The sequence below is a fragment of the Cryptotermes secundus genome, unplaced genomic scaffold (genome assembly GCF_002891405.2).
Source record: "Cryptotermes secundus unplaced genomic scaffold, Csec_1.0 scaffold354, whole genome shotgun sequence".
In the NCBI taxonomy this organism is placed as follows: domain Eukaryota; kingdom Metazoa; phylum Arthropoda; class Insecta; order Blattodea; family Kalotermitidae; genus Cryptotermes; species Cryptotermes secundus.
This window is the reverse complement of record NW_019737392.1, coordinates 603,961-627,536: the sequence shown is the minus strand read 5'-3', so window position 1 is coordinate 627,536 and position 23,576 is coordinate 603,961. Positions and strand designations below refer to the sequence as shown.

The window sequence follows — 23,576 nt, the reverse complement described above, 5'->3', positions numbered from 1 at the left end:
CTGCAAGAATCATCCAACTCCAGACTGATGGATCTTCTAGCACAAACAGTTTACTACTACACATATGATGGTGTGTTGTATGTACTCGTATTCTTTCATGACGCTTCACTGCAGTGTGTACAAATATCAGATCAGATAATGTTTCTTATTCGAGCTTCAACATCTGTATTTCACAGCTTCTATTTGCTCCCATGTTTCATTAGTATCTTAAAAACAATTTTACTCCTTCAGCATTGTCATTTTCTGGATTGTAACACTGTGTAGTTTCATACACATTTTGCAGAAATCTGCTGCTTCCATATTCATGGAAAGATGGAGACATCAGATTCTTCTAACATACAGGGAATGACAGAAGTAGAGTCATCATATCCTAGAAGACCATAATTTTTCTTTTCCGCCACTGTGAAAACCTCAAATTTAAACAATTTTAATATTACTTCTACACATAACATGGTTTGTGCATCACTACTACAAACAGTAATCAGCAAGTGCAAGACATCAAATTTGTCTTTTATTTTTTATACAAGATATGCAGAACACTTCAGATGCAATGTGTTGAAAAAACAAGAGCAAACTTATGATGATTAAAAATGTAAATATGTTTATGAATCATGAAGTGTCATCTGTAAATAACAGGTGCTGTTTGATTGGGATGTAACATGTAAGAAAAGCAAATATAAATGCTTAAGAAAACAAAAGTTCAATATGCTGTAGGACTGAAAGAAATTATACAGGTTCTAGCCATCCCATGCTTATCACCACAGAAGCAATATTTACAGTAAGAATGTACCAACACCCCCCCTCCCCCGCCCAAACTGGAACACTGTTTCAAATGTAATTTTGAAATAAAACTCAAACTTTTGAATTTTTTAGTAAAATTTCTGAAACCTTGTTTTCCATAATACAGACAAATTCAATTTCCTTCAGTTACCCTCAAGAGCATCTGTTTGGAATATGAAAAAATTATGGACAATCAAATCAATTAGTTATTAATAAAACACCCTGTGCCAAATGAATAACGTACTATGGTTCTGAGTTATAACTGGTTATTAATTTCAGTTACAAAATTCATATGGTATCTTTGTTTCAATAATGGCCAAGAATGCTATATTTATTAGAGTAATTACTGAACAAATAGGAAGAGTTAACAAAAATATGCATTTATTTCACATAATATATATATATATATGTCACTAATGCAGCTCAGTCACTTTACATCCTCATTCACAACATTTTGGCTGTAGGTGACCCTCATCAGGTATCTACCACTATGCTGAAATGCTGCACTGCACAGTATGTCACAATCTCACATCAAAATTAAAATGTCAACCCTAATTCATTCATTCATTTCCTTTATTTTCCATATATCCATATAGGCAAAAAACAAGATGTGGAAATAGTCCCTTTGATAATAGATGTATACATGTAATAAATTACATAAGTCACACAACTAAAATAATACACACTCTAGTCAAGTAACATAGGCAATAGAAAAAAACAAAAACAAGAAGCTTATTACAATTGTAATTACTAAACATAATTTAAAAAGTGCATTACTATAAAAACTTAAAATTAATACAATTTCACCCAGTTTACCCAAATAATTAAATGCTTTCTTTATTTCATTTTCCCATAAATCAAAAAACATTGATACAGGACTCGTCATATACATACATACACATCCTCCACTTTCCATAAACATCTATACAGGGAACAGACCCAGGATGTGGAAATAGTCATCAAACACATATACAAAGTAACACAAACCACACAACCAAGATCACCCACATTAACTATCTAACATATATAACAATACGAGGCAAAAAGATAATATCCTGATTAACAGACATAAGTCAGTAGTAACCACAATACAACCCCTCACATCTCCCATACCAACTATATTAAAATGTGACGTTAAGCATTCAAATATTAATATCAGCATACAGACACTAGTCAACAATGCAACTACACAGGCTGGGTGCCAAAGGGGCATATACAGAAGAAAAGAACACCACACCTACATGCAGGAACTATATGATAACACAAATACACCCATGCCGCAGGGAAAGTTGCACAAACAAGTTGTTTGGATGAGTAGACGATACTCAAAAGAATGGGATTTAACTGGTAATTGACCTATTTTAATTTTTATTTCAATTTTGATATGAATTTGTGACATACTGTCCAGTGCTGCAGTTTAGCAAAGTGGTAGACACCTGATGATGGTCGTACAGCCAAAACATGTTGTGAATCCAGAAGTACATTGACTATAACAAGTTGCATTAGTGATATATATATATATATATGATATAAATGATATATTGATGCAACAGGATGCTTAAATAGAATATTAGAAGTATGCAGTTAAGGACAACTGTTTTTCAATGTTAAAGTTTTTAATCCATTAAAGATTAAAAATCCTTTTCAAAGTTGGAAATAACATGTTTCACCTAACCCTTAATAAATTTTCATACTTTAAAAAGTTATAAGTGACTCTAAAATGTACTCTGCATGGCCTTATAGCAACTAAGATTTAAAACAAAGTAACAGATAATTAACTAATTCGCTAAAGGGGGGTGGAGTCCAGCTGGGTCCACTCGGCACGGCAGCCACTGATTGGCCTATTGTACCTGCCCCGGGTGATTATGATGGAGAATTTGGTGGAATGAAGATTGGCAGGGGAAACTGAAGTTCTTGGAGAAAACCCGCCCCAGCGCCACTTTGTCCACCACAAATCCCACTTGACCAGACCCGGGATCGAACCCGGGCCACCGTGGTGGGAAGCCAGCAACTAACCACTCGAGCTAATGTAACAGATAAAGTACAGGTGAAACAAACACTTTGTGATTCAGGATGTCCTTCCATTTTAGTATATCTTGTAACATATACATGACAACTAAAACTCAAACTTTAAAAATTATCTTATTTTCCATTTATTAAAAAATGTTAAAGTTGGTAGTATTTTGATTACAAGCTGAATATTCCCAAACCTTCACACATTATTTCCAACAGATGGAAAATCATTCACACCTTTCTATACTGTACAGAGCATTACTTGGGTCTATACTGCACGGGTCAGTAACTTTCAGATTTCTATTCATCTTCTTCCACGTGACTTAATTTGTGTTCCTCACACCAAAGCTTGTGACTTAATATGTTAAATACCAATGATTAACAATCCTATGGCACCAGAACATTCCTAATGATAAGTCTTTTTGATTTCAACATATAGCGGCTTTACACTTCAATTATTACCTTATTTTCAAAACAGTTACTGCATTATTGACTTCATACACTTGTAGAATTAGACATCAGTCTTACTGTGCCCAAAACTCATTAGCTGGAGATAATTACACTATATACCATGGCTGCAGCCATTTAACTACATTACCTGGAAATAAACTTCGCTCTTTGACATATGCAGTTCTTTTCCATTATCTGATTGGTAGTTTCTCAAGGAAATCTCTTTCTATAACAGCCTCCAGTTCACTCAAACTCGCCGCCTTGCTCTGACCACAGTCTGACATTGTTATTGAGGGGGTGTAAACACTCAGAGCTGTGAAGAATGGGTGCAGTTCCTGCAGAGTCTTGATACTGGACGTCACCAACAGCAACCTGCCTGGAGATTGTGACAGTGTTGGCAGTGATGTCTGGAACTTAACAAACATGCTAATGTGTAACATGCATCTCAAATAAATCTGCCACAATGCAGAGAAAGACCCCAATACTCCACCTCTCCCACTCTTCCAACCCCATGGTTGTTATATACTAAGTCTATTATTAGCCATGGTGATGTTAACATTACTTAACACAGCCTGAACAGTTCTTATATGAAGCCAACATGGCAGCATTGCTGTGAAGGAATAAACTATGCCACCCACTGCCTGCCAGAGAAACATTCTGTATTTGACATATAATAAATAATGTTATTATAAGTAATTATATTTATTATATTATATATATTGTAACGTGTTTTTGCTACTGAAGACGCCGTTCAGATTGTTAATTGGTTTATTTGACAACCTACGAGACATAACTACAAATACTTATAACACTGTTGCAGGTTTAGACAATTTACGAACCCCACACAATAATCTCTTCAGTAGTCTTCACGTATTTATAACACAGGAGCTATACAAGTGTCACTGAATTACACACGCCCAATGCCTTCTCGGTTATCACCAACTATCACACATAAACTCTTCTTATCGTGGGTTCGGTTCTTCTTCTTCCTCTTCACGTTCAGAATTCACTCACTGCAACTGAACTCAGTGACTGATAGACTTCAACTGTCTTTGGCAGGTGCTACATTTTAACTCTCTCCTTACACATTCCAGTCTCCCTTATAAACCCTTAGCCAGACAGCAGACCCACATCTCTTCACTGTTGCGCAAATGCCATGTTTACAGGCATTGCTAGGGAATGGTGCCGAGAGTTATTGCTGTGTAGTAACCACAGTGTCCCCTGTTACGTCACTGTGGGAAGCACTGTTACTTCACCGCGGGGAGGGGGTGCTTACTAGCCTGTTACCATAGCAGCGGCAGCGGCTACTATGCTGTTACGTCACCATGCGGAGGGGGTATTTACTGAGCGTTGCATAATGATGGAAGAAGTGGGGGTATGTGACATCACTCACAAGACCGCAGAGTTCACGTGACCCCTACTTCCTCTTGCACCATCCACATCATAATATTTATTTATGTATAAGTAAAATAAAGGTATCCCTGTAACAGTCCGTGAAGGTCCATAGGGGTGTGAGATGTTGTGGCTCCACGTTTTCTAAACAATCAGCTCACAGATGACAGTGAGGTTGTCAGCCTTATGCACTGGCTGCCCTTTACCCCCAGGAATATTTATGTATAAGTACTGACACAAAATACATACACTGAGATGTGTTTAAATCACCCTAACCAAGAGCAGAATCTATACATGAGTATGGAATATGCCACTACATAAAGTAAATAAAATACATCCACAACTCTAATTATGAAAGTAAACTGAAAATTGATTAATCCTGTTTTATATGCTTTATAATTACTGTAAAGACATCAATATTATAATCCTGATATCTAAGATTCATTCAAATATAACCATGAACTACTTTTTAAGATATAAAAATTTTACAGTAAGGTACCTTTTGGTCCATGAGGCGAGTTATCCTCATCACATGGGGCACAAAATCAGGACGAGGTAGTTCATCATCTGAATGAGTGTTACTGGGACCAGCAGGTAGAGAAGCACCAACAAATGCCCAACGATACCTATAAAATATCAATATTTAAATAAAATTATGAGCCCTATACATTTCAATCTTCAACAAACCAGTACACCAGTTATTCAGGAAATTTCTTGAAAACGGCTGGTCTGGAAAAGATCCTGTGATATGCTATAGTTTCCTAAGCAATTTCTCTGGTTTGACAGTGCTCTGTACTCTTTCACCTTGCCAAGTCATGCCAGTACAGGAACTTGGGACTGAAAAAAAGAAAGATGAAGAAACTCAATTGATGGATGTACAAATCGTGGCTCAGTTAGCTGCCGGAGAACACAGCTTTACCAGTAGAGGCAGCAAATAACAAATAACTGCATGATGTAAAGTTAACATTACTCTGAAACATTTCACAGAGAAGATATCAAAGATGACTCATATACAAAACTTTATACATTTAAATCTTATCTGCAGAGTATCACATTACTGCATATGTACATGGTCCAGCCAGCCAAGGTTGACATTTTTCAATATTAATACTATTGCCCTCAAGTTATAAAATAACTTGCAGCCTTCTAGACACAGGTGATTTTAAATTCTCTATTCCTGGATGAAGTTACCCCCGAAGTAAAATATGACCACTAACCCTGTACCACTGAAAAATTTAAATTCCCCATTCCTGGGTGATAAGTGATAATCAACAATTTGGTAGCCTTAATTTCATGTTATTCCAAAATACCAATTGACATCAAATCCAACAAAAGATTTACTGATGAGACAACATCAAAGATGTTTTAGACATAGTATACAACGACTCTCAGGCTTCAATCCTGGCCTCCATCACCAATGCCTGCTCTGTTTACTGTATCCATAAAATTCCCCTAAAATCTGAAAACCTATATTTCTTACCTATTCAACACTTTATCAGAATTTAACACTAACAGAACAAGCAAACAAAAAGATAAATAATTTTAGAAAATTCCTATCATGAACTACCTCTTTCTATGAAATAAGGTGGTCGACACATGATCAGAACAAAACGAAGATTAATAGTGATACAGACAGGTTTTTCTTACCCTTTTAAGATAACACAAATCTTTCAGTGTTAATGAAGTCATGCATAGTGAAGCAATTACTGGGTAGCAATATGAAAATATGTTACTGAGGTAAATATTCTAACCTTTATCAAAATGGAATAGGAGTTTTAAATCCCTTGGTATTGCTGGGTTAGCTGCCAGTAAGGGGCAACAGTATTAGTGCTGAAAAAATGCAATGGAGAGCCAACAAAGGTTAAGATAATAATTTTGCCTAATGAAAGTTTTTGATAATTATCCTTTTTAGATTTTCATGATTTTTAAATATCTGATGGCACAGCACTGTTTTAGGTTCAGGTAAACAAGTAACAATCTACATCAAACCACTGCACAGTGTAGAACACACAGAATGTATACATGCCCAGACAAGAAACACATAGACCATATTGTATGATTATATAAAGATACATATCATGGGAATAGCATACCAATATCCACACACTAACAACTCATACATCATAGTAACTTGTCTTTGGGCTTCACAATCAGGCTTACTACGTAGAAAGCTTCTATAACAAGANCTTCACAACCGAGCTTACTACGCAGAAAGCTTCTACAACAAGACCTACAAACAACATACATGCCCAAATTTCTACACTGTAGCAGTGAAACCTTAAGTATTTAAGTCGGCATACACATTCTTAACCTACCATCGGAAATCCTTTAATATTTTTTAAACATTTTTAATATACTTTCAATATTTTTAATAATATATTCACCACATTATAAATTTTGATATATGATACACCTGTATATTTATCTTTTGTCTTATTTACATATTTGCTACATCAACTCGAGGCAAAAGTTTTATGTTAGTATATAATACGACGTGTTGCACCGATAAGGATCCATATCAGTATTTCAATGACTATACGTATTTCTGTGTATAACTGCCTGATGATGGTCTATAAGACCAAAACATGTAGCAGCAATAAAGACCAAAATTAAAACTGAGTATTTGTTGCGTTGACGGTAGACATAATCCTCTATATATATATATATATATATATAAACAAGTAACAATTTGATGCTACATGATTCTTACATCTGAAACTGTGGCAGCTGACGTGCAGGTAGACGGACAGCCAGGTCCAAAAGTTTCGCAGCTGCTAACTGAAGTTGCAGCCAATGTGGATGTCCATGAGCATCAAGCCCATTGTTACTATTCACAACCCAGGACGAGTCCAGTGCTGACAGCAGACGAATATGAGAACTGAAAAGATGCAACTATATATAATTTGTCACTGGAATATACAGAGACCTTTAACTGGTTAATACAACAAAGAATCAGCTCAAGAAATAAAAATGTATTATCTGTAATATAAAACTTATTGGTCACAGGTTTTATAAATAGGAAATGATCAGTAGAGAATAAGAAACCAAATACAACAAACTTTAAGCATTTATAACTTCTTAGTTTTCAAATTTGAGAGAAAGTCTGGATGAAAGGGAAGTTCATTTCATTTCATCATTTCATTACGCATTACCTACACAGCATCACACAGGAGAACAGCTGTGTATGATAATTAGAAAGTTATTGTGGCTTCTTTTGGGCACAATTAAAATTCAAACTAGGTACTCCACAAACATAGCAAAGATTCATTATCAACAACTGGTAAGCAACTGACAGCACAGGACTTCGTTATGCCTCTAGCAAGCTAGACACAGTCCAATGTCTGACGTATACAGGATGGCACAATGTTGGACCACCTTTTACCTTCAACATAGCTGCAATCCTTCCTACAGTGGACTCACAGATGTTTTGAACAGTCTCTAGCTGAATTTTATACCATCCTTCTTAAAGAAAATCTTCAACTTTCTTTAGATGTGTTGGAGGTGGGAATCTGTTCCTCACTCTAGTCTCCAAAACTGACCAGAATGGTTCACTTATGTTCAAATCTGGTGAAAGTACCAGCCAGGGAGTATGCTGAAGTTCATCTTCATGCTCTTCAAACTATGACCGAACAGTTCATCAGTAGTCAATGAGGAGGTTAAGATTTTTAATAGGAAGTTGAATGATGTAACCAGTAAGTATGGGCATACTTCCACAATGCACATAGGCCTAGCAAGAGAGGATTTTACAAGACATGGAATGCACCTAAGAAATTCAGGTAAAGATAAGCTTTTAACTTTGCTGACAGAAAAATTTGAAATACAACAGAGGAAAACACAAGCTGAAATGCCGATCAAACTAAAATGGAAGAAGGATAGAATAACAGATTCCGTGGATGAGCAGAGGATAGCCAGAGTAGCAGAACAAACTGCTCCTCCGAGAAGGCGACGAAAGATCCCAACTACGAGAAATAAGGATTTTTTATGGGAATGATTTATAATAAGAATAAGGTGGATAATAGTAGGCAGTGGACTTCACTTGTAATTTATCATCAAAATATAAGAAGCATTAGAAATAAGAAAGAAGAACTAGACATTTTTCTAAATGATGCATGTAATTATCCTGATATTTTATGTATCAGTGAGCACCATCTGAGTATAAGCGAGTTATCCATATTTTCTATGACAAAATATAAAATGGCAGCAGGGTTCTCACGTAACATGTGTCAGAATGGTGGAGTATGTATTTTAGTTAAAGAAGATTTATCATATCAAGAGCTAGATCTCAAAAATTTAAGTATGGAAAGGGTTTTCGAAGTCTGTGCTGTAAAGATAATTTTAAATAATAGGAAATTATGTATTTTATGTATTTATAGAGCGCCTGATGGAGATATATGTCAATTTATCGAGCGGCTAGATTCCACACTTTCATATCTAGTAAGCCTTAAATTGGAACCAATAATCTGTGGTGATACGAATATAAATTACCTTAGTGAAAACTGTAAAAAAGTACAATTACAAGCTTTATTAGATACTTATAATTTAACACAAATAATTGAGTTTCCAACTAGAATAAGTACTACTTCTGTCTCATTGATTGATCATTTTTTTATAGACAAGAATGCTTATAACAAATTCCAAGTTTGTTCTGCTATAAATGGTCTCTCGGACCACGATGGGCAAATTCTGATACTTGGAGACATGCTGGTGATGAGGCAAAGTGATCATGTTAGAGCATATAGAGACATTAATGAGGAAAACATAGTATGTTTTCAACGGGCTTTACAGAATGAAAATTGGATAGAAGTTTATAATCAAGAGAATGTAAATATGAAATTTAATATCTTTCACAACATTTTTTTATCAATCTTTGAAAATAGCTTTCCCATAGTATATAAAAAAAAGAAAGACTCTAATAATTGGATAACGAAAGGCATAAGAATATCTTGTAAGCATAAGAGAGCATTATACATCTTAGTTAAAAAATCAAGTGATGATAGTTTGAAGTTATATTATAAAAGATATTGTAAGATACTAGTAAGAGTAATAAGAGAAGCAAAGAGACTGTATTATCAAAAATTAATAATTAATTCAGAAAATAAAATACAAGTAACTTGGAAGATTATTAATAAAGAATCCGGAAAAAACCAGGTCTCAGATAAAGTAACAGAATTGCAAGTGGGAGAAAGTAGAGTAACGGATCCTAAGGAATTAGTGAGAATATTTAATAAACATTTTATAACTGTAACTAAGAATTTGGCAACAAAAAATGCTGATAAAAGTGAGGCAATTAAATTATTAAATAACCTTAAGTATGATAACTTACCTGAACTGAAATTAATACCCGTAACTGAGGTGGAAATAAAGAATATACTTAAGACACTAAAATCGAAAAATTCTACAGGCTATGATGGTATTTCTAGCAGAATATTAAAATATAGCATTAATCAAATAAGTAAACCACTTGGACATATACTTAATGCATCACTTGAACGTGGAATTTTTCCCGATAGAATGAAATTTGCGTCAGTAAGACCTTTACACAAAACAGGTGAGAAGGTCGTTATGGCAAATTATAGACCAATATCACTGTTAATAATCTTCTCCAAGATATTTGAAAAAGCGATGTATAATAGGATAAAGCAGCACCTACATACAAATAATCTAATTTCATCTGCTCAGTTTGGATTTAGAGAAAATAGAAGTACAGAATCTGCAATCTATGCCTTAACTAATCATATATTAGAAACTTTGGAACGACGCTGTCTTTCATTAGGAATATTCTGTGATTTGACAAAGGCATTTGATTGTGTGGTGCATGATATCCTTTTGAGCAAGTTGGCTGTATATGGACTTGGTGGTAAAACTTTAAGATGGTTGAAATCATATTTGGGAAATAGAAGGCAAAGAGTGGAATTGTATACTAATGGGAATGAAAAATGTTGTTCAGGATGGGAGATTGTTGAATATGGAGTGCCGCAGGGCTCGATTTTGGGTCCCTTGCTGTTTCTTTTATATATCAATGACCTGTCATCAGCATTAAATACTGATGATAGGTTATTGTTGTATGCAGACGATACAAGCATAGTAGTGTCTGGTATTGATATTGATGAAATCCAAGTAAGGTCTAACTTAGTGTTGAATTCTTTAAGCCGTTGGTTTGCAGTTAATGGCCTGTCTCTAAATCTGAAGAAAACTAAAGTGGTAAAATTTGATACAACTAATCGAGATAATATGTCTATACATTTAAAGTTTAATGATGAGATATTGCATCAGGAAACCCACGTTAAATTCTTGGGCATTGAAATTGATAAGACCCTGAATTGGAAGTCACAGATTGAATCGATGCTGTCCAGATTGGGCAAGGCATGCTTTGCAATAAGAAACATGAAATTGTATAGCAATATTGAAACACTAAAGATGATTTACCACGCATACTTTCATTCAATTATGAGATATGGGATAGTATTTTGGGGAAACTCGTGGGAGGCTAAGAAGATTTTTCTTTTACAAAAAAGGGCCATCAGGATAATGTTGGGAATGAAACCCAGAGAATCATGTAGAACAGTTTTTAAAAAATTAAAAATTTTGACATTGGCTTCTCAATATATTTTATCTTTAATGATACTAATGGTAAACAATCTGGGGCATTATACTTTTAATCATACAATTCATGGTAAATCAACAAGACAAGTTAGAAACCTTCATGTTCCTCAATCGCATCTAACAAAGAGGCAAAAAGGGGTCTATTGTATGAGTGTAAAAGTTTTTAATAGTTTGCCTGATTTTTTAATTGAGTTGGTACATGATAAAAAACAGTTTATTGAGAAACTAAAGGATGTATTGCTTCAAAACCCTTCTTATACTGTTGAGGAATTCTTGCTTTTCTGTCAAGACCTGTCAAGAGGTGTCTGACAGGGTACACTTCATTTAACTCTATGTCCTTGGCTGTGCTTATATATTCTTGCTGCAATTTGTATTGCTTTTTAACTATTGTATGTGTACTTGTTGCAATTTGTATTGCTTTTTAACTATTGTATGTGTATTTTCTGCAATCTGTATTTCCTTTTAACAATTTTATGTGTTTTTTTGACAAGTATGGATTATATATGCTAGTGATTTTGTTTGTGAATGTACAAGTTTCCAATGTCTTGTTGGCTTGTTGACATGTTTTATATTCTGTGCCTGTGCACATTTGTGAATAATCTGAAACGCAAATGTATATGTATGTATGTATGTATGTATGTATGTTCCAGCTGTGTCATCTTGGAAAACTGCATCACTCTTCAGAAATAATGTCTGGACCATGGGATGCACCTGATTACCCAACATGTTCATGTACTCCCCTGTGGTAATTCAACCATGAATGGTAATAATGGGGCTAACATAATATGGTACCATGACATTGCTGCCCAAACCATCACACAACCTACTCCATATTTCACTGCAGGAACCAAGCATTCCAGGTTGTAAGCTTCCTTGGGTGTTCTCTGAACATAAACTCTTCCTGACGTAGGGAACTGCGCAAAGGACGACTCATTATCATGCAAGCGTCTCCAGTTGTCTGATGTCCAAGTTTTATTGTCGTGACACCGTCTGCGTATCTGAACATTACTTTCAGTAATCAGAGGTTTAACAATTGCAGCCCTACCACGAATGTTGGATTTGTGAAGCTCACATCTGATAGTTCTTGTGGAAACAGAATCTTCAAGATGAATATTCAGCTCTGCTGTCTCAACACCTGTGCTGCAGTAGTTTTGTGATTTTTTAAGACAATCCTCAATGCACGACAATCTCTTTCTATCAGTGCTGATTTTTGCCCACTATACCTTTTTGCTGATGTAATCCCATGATTTGGTGTATGCTGACATAACCTTAGAAACTGTCGCTCTCGATACATCTAATAATGTGGCAGTTTTTGTCACAGATGCTCCAGCTAAACGCGCACCAATGATCTGTCCTTTTTCAAAATAGGACAAATCTCTTGCTGTCCGATTCTTTCACATGGACTCTCACTCAACATAATCACTAATACACTGACATGAGAACTACAGAGCGTAAACAAACAGACAAAGAACATTTACTGTTGCCCACTTAAGTTCTTTCAGTGTAGACAACACAAATTCTTTCCCTCAGTTTCTCAGTGTTTCCATTATTTTATCCACCCCCTGTATCTCATAGACATTCTGCTCTGATTTTAGTGCTACTTTTGTGACACTCCTTATTTGATACAATATTTCAGAGATATTTATACGGCCACCATCAGTTAATTGGTTGTCATTGTAATACTAATAAATATTTTGTATTTACTTTTACTATAAAGAATAGTGGCAACAGGTCAAATTGAAAATGGTTCTCCCTATTACACTCATATGTCAATCATTGTTCCATCATGGCAGCCAGGATTAGTTACGGTTACAAATCTCCGTACGTTACTTTTAGATTTTTTTTTCAAATTCATTTCTTGTAGTCAAATCTAAGACTCCTTGAACACTGAATGTAGTCCCAACAACTGGTACTGTCCAATACAAGCGTGATATAACAGGTCAGCCTCTGTCACAAACCTTTATAAAATCATTAGAGCTTTCACTTTTTCTCAGGAAAGGAATTTCCTCTACTACTCTGAAATAAATAATATAATATGATTTCATCTTATTCATGTAATGTCATACTATTATTTATACTAGTGAAGCTGAAAACGACACAAAAGTATTTTCAAAATAAGTCACTTGCATAATAAACCTCACCAACATATAATCTTCATAAACATTAATGAAGCATTAGTTCTTACTCAAAATTTCATAATACAAATTTAGGTATTTAGAGTATTTTTATTACATCTATAAATTACTGTGTTTCCCAGTATTTAAGATGCATAATGCTTTAGGAAGTACAAATTAAGAACAATTCTTAATTTTTCTCTTAGCAAATAACTAAGACTGAAGACAAATGAAATGTGAGAAGGGATACAGCTTATAAGAGTAATGTAAAATGTAAGAGGTGTATATTTACGATTTCAAGAAGTCTAAATAATGAAATGATCGAATAAGGATAGGATGACAACAGGACACCTGCAGTTTCAAGGCTAATATCAAAAGGGAGGGACACAAATTCTAATCTATGAGTAATTCTCTTGAGGCACATGGTAATGTAGTTGATTAAAAGCATTATGCTACAAGCTGGATGGTTGTGGGTTCAATTCCCAACGAAATCATATGATTTTTCAATTAACCTAATCCCTTCAGCCGACTGGGGTTGACTCAGTCTCTAACAGAAATGAATACCAGGAATCTTCCTGGGGGTAAAGGGCTACCAGTACATAAGGCTGACAGCCTCACCACCATCTGTGAGCTGATTGTCTTGAAAATGTGGAAGACTCAACATCTCACAACCCTATGGGCCACAGCCTGTTACAGGGATAGCTTTACCTTTTAGGAGTAATTCTTATGAAAATGGCAATCTGCTGACCAGGGCACTAAGAGCAAGGGCCAAGAAGGCCCACCCCTCATACATTCACGGCTCTAACAATACCAAATTTTCATCATTACTTCCTAATGATATGCCATACTGCTGTATAACATACAGTATGATAGCCAGGTCATTTTTTTACAAGCTGAGAAATGTTTCAACTCACTGGAACATACAATCTAAACAGTGTGTTAAATGTGCATTATAATCTGTATCCCTTATATCAAGATTAAGTTTAGGAATGGCAAATTCTGCAAAGTGTGAAAGGCAGTGAAAGCAATACATGCAGTGAAGAAGCAAAGCTTTGTAAAACTTACCTGCTGCATGAGGGCTCCAGACTAAAATTAGCATATCAGCAAATATCAATGTACAGCCTCTCAAAAAGCTAGTTACCAGGGCATGCCTAACCTCACCACACTCCCCACACAACATTCCAATAAACATTAAACAGATAAAAGTAACTGTCAATGTTAAAATATATCAAAGCTAAAAATTGCACAATAAGGGTTAAATATGTTGCAACATATTTAATTGCATAACTTATGCAGCTCTTCTGGTTTAATTACAAATTTGTAAATTACATGAAAAATATGTCAGATAAGTTGAGTTTACTAATGAGAATGGGACTGTGGAAAGAAAATCAACTGAAACTAAGAAATGCATTCAGAATTACTGAGTCTCTGGACCATGTCTCTTGACTGGTATCCTTGAAACTAGAAAACACAATGTTTCAGAAACTGGATCTGTTTCTGTCCTCAGGTGAGAGGGGAGTGGAAGATACCTACTCATTTGGGTCCCTTAGAAAGAGCTAACCTCAATCACTGGGCAACCCCTGTCAGATTCATTACAGCTGTATAATCTCCTGGGACCAGGCTAATACGGCAGGAGATAACAAGAAGATATGTACTAAAAATTGTGATAGAGCACGCACATGCGTGGAATTAGAACGCATTTAGGTTTTCACGGCAGTGGACATTCATACTGTCATGTGATGGAATGACTACATATGTTGTGTGGATTGGTAATTGGACTTATTGGTCACTTTTAGCACATAACTAAAGACTACACTTACTAATCACTATCAAGCAAAGACTAATGTTCTCAGCCACGGTCTTCACTATGCTGCTTGGTAACACCTTCCAACAGTGGATGATCCTCTACTCCCAGGCTCACATGCTCACAAGCTGGCAGTCATTTCACACCAACATCCTACTCTTCTAACTGCAGTCTCAAGATTGTCAATTGACTGACCTGTAATGGCAGCTGGTCCCCATCATATATAGCCTTGGCATGGAATGCACAGAAAACACCTCTTCCAACAGCTATTTTGTTATTACGTGCATCTGTTGCAGTTATCACATGACGGCTACTGTGCCATTGCCTAGCAACAGGAGTGTTTGCAGTTCCCTAGCAATTGCTGTCCCTGCTGGCTTTCAGCAGAAATGCCACAAAATTGTTCTCCCCTGAATTACAACATGATCTTGTCTGGTATGTGGGTACCAGTGTATCAAAAACACATACAGCCCATCTCCTTCTGCAACTGAGGATAGAGGCAGTAAGTTAGTCCAGAATGTTTGTACCCACCTACTGGACTATATGGGGGACTGTAGCTTGCTTTCTGATGCTGTCAGTATTTGGCAGTATGAATGATGAATAATGAAATGCAAAGAATTTAGAATGAAATGGCCATGGCCTAATCAAGGTACTATCCTAACACTTGCCTGTATGGACCAAGAAAAACCATGAGAAACCTCAGTCAGGATAGCTGAGATGTGAACCAAACACCTCCTGAATACAAGTCTGGGGCACTGCTGCTATATCAACCTGCTCTGTATCTGCACAGTGTCATAACCCAGAAGGAAACAATACACATTCTCTCCCACTGTCATATAAAGAAGGTTGCTTTGATTATATGATGATAAAAACATTACATATTTACCAAAAAGAAGAGGTGCATAAATTATGCAACAGAAGTCAGCACAGCAACTAAAAGTTTGGCACTTCAAGCAAACTTCTCAAAACAAATAAAAAAGAAGCATCAGTCTTAACTTGTATTATTTGCCAAGTATAATTAGAATGATCACAAGTATGGGATAGGCAGGGCATGTAGCACACATGAGGCAGAAGAGGAGTGCATATAGGATTTTGGTAGGAAAACCAAAAGGAAAGAGACCACTAGGAAGACCTAGACATAGGTGGAGGGATATTAAAATTGATCTTAGAAAGGATGGGGTGGTATGGACTGGATTCATCTGGTTCTGGATGAGGTGTAGGGTTCTTGTGAACATGGTAATGAATCTTTAGGTTGCATAAAATGTTGGAAGTTCTTGAGTAGCTGTGCAACTGGCAGATTCTCAAGAAGAGCTCGGCCATGTAGTTAGTTAGTTAGCCATGTTTTAATATTGCAAAAAAAAAAAACAACCTCAAATTTCTATTTACCTGTTGTTCCTTCTGTACCTCCCATCACCAAGGATATATTTTTCACCCAAAAGGGTGAGGAGCAAGAGAAAAACAAAGAGAAAACCTTAATTAATATCACAACAATCCCACACAAAACAAGACAAGACAAAAACACTTTAAAACACAAACTCCTGGAATCATGTTCATACGTTAGTATGTTATTGAAATAAGGCTGGAAGTTGTTAGTAACTTGTTGCTAAACTACTAGGAATTGTCACAAATCATTAACTACAATGCAAATTTGAACTAAAGGGAGAGAAATTATTATAAGTAGAATAAAAGTTTCTGTATAAACATATTTTACTACATATTCCCCTCTTAGCTAATCTCTCTTAAGTTTATGTCATGAAATTGCTGTAATGGTCCAATCAGGATTATGTTATATTGGTATGGACATCACCCCACTGTTTTCACACACCTCCAATCTTTGTTCTTCCCTATGAAAGGAAGTCCAAGTAAGTGTAAACAATAAGTATAATTATAAATACATTGCATAGCTTATACTTCTTCAATCCTCAATAGATCATGACTTTTAGCCAATCAGCAGCGAACTGGCATAGACGCATGTCCAACATGATGTCTACATCCTTCCATTTTCTTTCTGGAAAGATGGCAAAGAGTTTGGACTCCTGTTTCTAAAAACTTCCCTTTTGGACTTCCCTTGGAGGCAGAATGGGAAAAGAAGGGGCATGTCACAAAGGAGGTTAGTGTTCTTACTGGACAACATAGCCAAGGAGTAAGTATGTATGTACATTATTTATAAAAAACACTTCTGCTAAATCTATATTCTTTTCCTGAGCTGAAGGCAGAAGCATATTTGGAATGCAGGTGACTACTGGTTTAATTTCTCATTCCCAGAATATCTGAGACAAAATCAACAAAACTGTTATCTAAACTAAATTTAATTATGAAAAAATGGTATGGTGTTCCGTGACCCAACTGATTTGTTGCAACAAAATGTACTTCTCAGTACACAATTTTTTTAAACCCCTAACTAAAGATAACAGAGGCATGCCGCAGCATAGTTGCTTGAGGCACTATGCTACAAGCCAGAAGGTTGTGGGTTCAAGTCCTGATGTGGTGGATTTTTTCAATTCACCTACTATATCCAGCTGCACTATGGCCCTGGGGTTGACTCAGCCTCTAACAGAAATGAGTACCAGGAATATTCCTGGGGGTGAAAGGCAGCCGACACTAAAACAGGAGCATGTGGTAGCGTACTTGGTTGAGGCACTATGCTACAAGCCGGAAGATGGTGGGTTTGAGTCCTGATGTGGTGGACCTTTTCAATTGACCGAATCCTTCCAGCCACACTATGATCCTGAGGTCAACTCAGCCTCTAATGGAAATGAGTACCAGGAATATTCCTGGGGGGAAAATGACAGTTGGCGTTTAAGGCTGACTAACTTACCGCCATCTGTGAGCCAACTGTCTAGAGAAAATGTGGGAGACTCAATGTCTAACAACCCTATGGGCCTCCATGGCCTGTTACAAGGAGAGCTTTACTGTTTTTTAACTAAAAAAACACTGGATACACTGCCAACCACTAGACACTGAAACTAGAATTTCTCTATTATTGTTATTATTACTATTATGAACCTAACAACACTGTATGTAAATCTTCTACAAAGTACTAAATGTCATTTGACATTCTTCATTGTTTAGATTATTGAAAACTTTTGTTGCCTTGGGCAGAGAATGAAATCATGTCTCAAAACTTTCTATGAAAGTGCTCTACCCCTTTATTATCATGGGTAGCACTGTTAGAAGGCAACATTCTTCACTGCAGAGCTCTAATTATTATATATACCCAGCATAATATTCAAAATTCTGTGATTCCATGGAAAATGTTATAATGATGTGCAACTAATGTAAATCCAGTACATCTGTTATTACATACCTGAATTCCTCTGTGTCAGTACTCAGTTCTTGTTCAATATGGAGGAATACTTGCACCATCTCACTGACAATGATAGGCCACAGGGAAGTGACATGTTGGGGAGACATACGCAAAAGCAGCACTCGAAAACAAAGGAACACCTGTGCTTGGACAGACGGCACAACCTGAGGCAACCTAAGACTGTCCGCAAGTCGCTCTAAAATGAAAGAAGTTATTTATGTGTTATGTAATTTCATATGTCTTAACTTGTTATGTGCCACTGTTCTAAAGACAAACATGTAAGAGTTTCACTTTTAATAATTATTATTAATATGTTAAGATTTTATAAACTACAGATTTCATGAATAAATACAATATAGAAGAAACTGGAAAAAACATGCTGACAGTATGAGCTCCAACAGAATTCCAAAATATCAACAAAACAGAAAAGAACTGAACTCTTCTTACATCTTTCCATGTGTATTACCTTGTTTAACCTCACATCAAGGAGGAGCAAATATCATCTCCTGAGTAATGAGACAAACAATACCAATGCTGGAAACATCTCTACATATCCCCCTTTATAATACAGACTAGAAATGTCTAAAGTAGCTGAGATTCCCACTTTATTATGCAAAAGGCCAAAACACATTTACCTTACGAAGTTAACCATGTTATATAGTTCATGAATGTGGGGGTGGAAAATTAATTCTCTTCCCTACTACTACAGACTTTTCAAACTCTCTGAACAACAAATGACTAAAAAATTATGGATTAGCATCAGGAACACATATAATGGAAGATGATATTCTATGTTACACTATGAACATTTCCATGACATGTTACCTTGGCACAGCTGAGCTACATCCTTATGAAATTGAGCCTTCAGGTCAGCAATGAAAGGGTTAATCACAAAAACAGATATGTCCTCAAGAACCAGTTTAATCCTCTGAAGCATGAGATTCGGCTAAATAATATTTAAAAATTCAGTTCTGCCTCACAGGAAACATCACTCACTCACTCATGGAGCTGAGCCCTTCCTGCGAAGCCGCCAATTGTGCAGCCACTCAAGAACTTCATTTTACAGAGCCCAAAGGTTCATTACCATATTCACAAGAGCCCTCCAGCAGTCCCTATTCTGAGCCAGATAAATCCAATCCATAACATTCCATCCTATCTCCGCAGGAAACATACTGTGTTTATTCTGAGAATCAAATATAATGAATAAACACAATCTGCAGGAAAACTTCAGAGTACAGTGAGTTTAATGATACTAATAACTAATGACATGTTTCACTACAGTACAAACACATAGTGAAGTCCTGATGTAGAATCTTGACAATGGCTCACCTTGTATTTCAGGCATATACTTGTGGTACTGGTCAGTTTCACTGCAAAGAATAACAAAAGCAAGTCTCTTCAATAGCTGAGCTCTCTGTTCATATTCCTGCTCTCGACTAGAGAAGATGCTCAGAGAGCCACTCTGAGCCACAGACACTCGACCTACAGGGACACATTTGTAATTAGAACTGCTGTTGAGACAATTAAATAAAAGCAAATTAACATTCCTAAAACTACTTTATGACTCCATGATCTTACAAATCAGATGGGTGCCAGTTGCATATAAACATGGCCATACAGCAAGCCGAGTAGACAACTGGCAAAGTAATGGCACTATTAAGAGATGCAAGGAAATTGCACATAGCCAAATGACAGCATTACAAGCTTCTGAACTTAATCTACCATATAACTCAATCTACTCTATTCAAATAAGGGGAGGAAATATTTTCTACAAATTATATTATGATCAATAACATTGCCTGCATCATGCTACGATCAAAATTGTGTAAGTAAATACAATAATCTTTAAACTACTGTTCTGAATCAGAGGGGTGCAATATAGTGTCAAATTTTAGGTTGGGAGTCTGGAACCAAATGATTAGTTATGCTTCACTGCTTGTAAAAAATAACAGAGTTACAGTTGTTTCTGAAAATTTTTAAGCTTTGCAATTAATCAGAAAATGAAAATGTATAATAAGAAATGAGGACAAGAAGGATTGTACACCTTAAATGTTATCACAAGGACATATGTACTTACTCATTAGGTCCCTGAATGTTGTATTGTCATGTGTCATCAAGTTGTCCACAATTGTTTTCCAATAAGGAAGAGAACTGGCTTCCATCTGGAAGAAAGCTGGATCAAGAAGCAGATCAAAAACATCTCTACGCCAAGCTTTTCGAGTATACTGATAACCACTTAGGCTCGCCAGTAGCTGTGAACACGCATGGAAACTAGGTACGTTGCGGCGACTGTAACAAAGAAACAATATGTAAGTACATACATTATACAGAATGAACTATCCTATTATTAAAATTCTTGGCAGTAAAAACTTCTATTTCTATGGAAAATAATAATAAAGCGCATAATTAAGCCAGCTATTTAATCATAATCACAAAACTGAATAACTTTTGAATCGGGGATTCCAGCGTTACTTACATTAACGTATTTCCTAACAGAGGTGTCACAGAATTCATTCGATCAAGCTTCTTATTGTCACACATAAACTTATTCTTTATTTGACAGTTATGGTATACATGTGAAATGCATCATGAAATAGGTGAGGTTTTGTTTTTCACATTGATCTCCATTTACAAATGACTGCAGCTTCATTTTTTCCCAAACAAAAACTAGAGAATAGAAGATATAAATTCATAACACAATTACTTCAGTGAGTAACTGGAATTTACATGGAAGAAAATGAGATAAAACTACAAAGAAAGTCATTTGCCACAACATACCATAATACACATTCACTGTGTGTTTTAAGCCTCACCTGTGATTTTTAAGATACGGTGTAATGTTGTACATGAGAGCTATGAGAAGTGCTACAACTCTTTCCTTTTCCTGGCTGCCATAGCTGACATCAAGCAGGGGTGCTAACAACTCTGCCAAAGCTGCTTGAGCTTGCACACTATATTGTGCTGCTGACAAGCATGGCATTCCTAAAGAAAAAAGGGGAAAGTTTCATCATACATTTCAAATGAATATACTTCTTTGCCCTCCACATGGGCTGCTACAGAGTTTACACTTCATCATTTGATTGGTTCTTACAGATGATGTGGCACTTCACTTGCAGAGCCCCATTATGGTAGTTTGTCATTCATGGTCTAATTCCTGCTGTAGTTTAACTTAATTTATTTTACAAGGGAATCTTGAAGTGATGACCCCTTGTTTCTAAGCATACCTCACACTGTGAGAGTACGTTTCTAGACACATTCATTCATTTATTTACATTCCATGGATCCTTACATGGCTGGAAGACAAGTGGATATAGAAATAGACAAAGACAACAGGACAAATTCAATCAATTATATCAATAAAAATTAATTATACTCAATCCATTACAATTACACATATTATCTGAGACAAATCGCAATGAGTAAATCATTAAAACAGTTATAAAATATATATGTAAAAGAATGCAACATACTAATATGGCACAGGACTACATACAAAACACAGCGTATAACAGACCAAAATCGTTAATTAATATTTAAGTTAAAATATTCAAAGCTGCTGCACAGAGATAGTGGACATTTCATGCCTAATATTTTCTTAAAGTTCTTCCAAAGAGCATTGAATGTTGTTAGTAGAATCATAGTTACAAGGAGATAAATCTGAACATGTAAGATCAACCCACCTGAACCTTCCTTCTCTTTAGTTCCCACAGTTATGGCAGGTTCTTCCTCTCTCACAGCCAAATTACGCCTCAACCATGTTGTCTGCTCTAGGCAGGCTCCTGCAATTTGGGCACAGGATTCCACAAGCTGTGAAAGAAAGAACAAAATGATAAAACTGTTTTCAGCAATTACATACAACTGAATTTTAGGTTATCAGCAAAGAGGCAAAGAAATTCTAAAAGGATCATTATTTCCCCTTTACAGCCCTTCAATTCTTGGTTCTTTGAAACTTGCACACAGTTGATGGCAGAGCAATATCATTTGTGACCTGTATTCAGGGGGGGAGATCTAATTTGAACAATGACCAGGGAACCAGCCGAATTTTACTGAAATTTTCCATGTTTCAATTAGTTCTTCCAGGCAAATATCATGACAGCAACTTGAAATGATACACATCCACTTCCATTTCTTTCAGTTCACCCTAATCCCTCATTCTCCTCTCTCTATAAAACCCACATAACCTCTGCAGTTGAAAACATTATGTAATCCACCAGGTGAAACACAGATTCACTGATTCTCTGAAAATAAATCATCTCTTCATCCATACAATGTCGCCTAATAGCCAAAAACTAAACTATATAGTATTATAATTACACAACCACCAAAACAACAAATCTGCAATAAATCAACCAACATTACTGCATTAACATTCATTTATTATGTATATTTGCTACATGTTTCAGTTCAGCTGGGTCATCATCAGGTAATTTTTATGAAGTCTACTACTTGTTATTGAATTGTATTTCTAATGTGGGCCGATATTAGTGGTCATTAATATAAATTTCAGTACAATTCCTGTGTTTCATTACTTTTTAATGTCAATCATAAAAAATGTTATGACTCTGTTAAAAGTTAAAAAATGTCTATTAATTCTAGCATGTAGTACAAGTCTGTGGTCTTGTATGATAAAGCAAAGAGGCTTTCCGGGAGTCTGATCGTTTTTCAATTCTCTGTGCACATATTACATGGCAGTTTTCCGTATGTGAGTGATGTTATGTTCTTTTTTCCTTTTGAGTGATGGCAGTAAAGTTACTGTGTATGTCTGTATTATGTCCTGTATAGGGGTGCTACATCTTCTTGCTATTACATAGCAGTTGGTCCCATTCTTTGGTTCTATTTGTACATACAGAACAATATATATATATATATATAGGGTGTCCCAGGAGGAATGGACCAAACTTCGGGAGGGTGTTCCTTATGTTAAAGTATGCCGATATAACCCAAAACACCTATGTCCAAAGTTGAACGGTTACGGAGATAATGGCCAGAGAAGTGTCAAACTTTGACCGGTGTTACACACTTGTTGATTACAAAATACATATTAAAACTGGCAGGAATATGTGGATTCTGTAATGTTAATAATGTACGTAACATCAAACTAACTTGTGAGTGACGG

At 35.9% G+C, this 23,576-nt stretch overlaps 1 protein-coding gene across 4 annotated transcripts in view; it reads right to left on the bottom strand.

Moving 5' to 3' along the window:
* Nucleotides 1–2,730: 2,730 nt before the first annotated feature.
* LOC111870294 (protein dopey-1 homolog) overlaps nt 2,731–23,576 on the bottom strand; it is a 69,795-nt gene continuing 48,949 nt past the window's right edge. For 3 of the 4 annotated variants that reach the window (XM_023862452.2, XM_023862451.2, XM_023862455.2), the window contains exons 22-30: nt 22,141–22,267; nt 21,274–21,442; nt 20,538–20,749; nt 19,790–19,942; nt 18,461–18,656; nt 16,540–16,551; nt 7,346–7,513; nt 5,135–5,261; nt 2,731–3,656 (exon numbers count right to left, since the gene is read on the bottom strand). In XM_023862452.2, coding sequence (XP_023718220.1) covers nt 3,435–3,656; nt 5,135–5,261; nt 7,346–7,513; nt 16,540–16,551; nt 18,461–18,656; nt 19,790–19,942; nt 20,538–20,749; nt 21,274–21,442; nt 22,141–22,267 — 1,386 coding nt within the window. In that variant the 3' untranslated portion in view covers nt 2,731–3,434. The remainder of the gene's footprint in view (nt 3,657–5,134; nt 5,262–7,345; nt 7,514–16,539; nt 16,552–18,460; nt 18,657–19,789; nt 19,943–20,537; nt 20,750–21,273; nt 21,443–22,140; nt 22,268–23,576) is intronic. The other variant, XM_023862453.2, reaches the window with a different exon arrangement.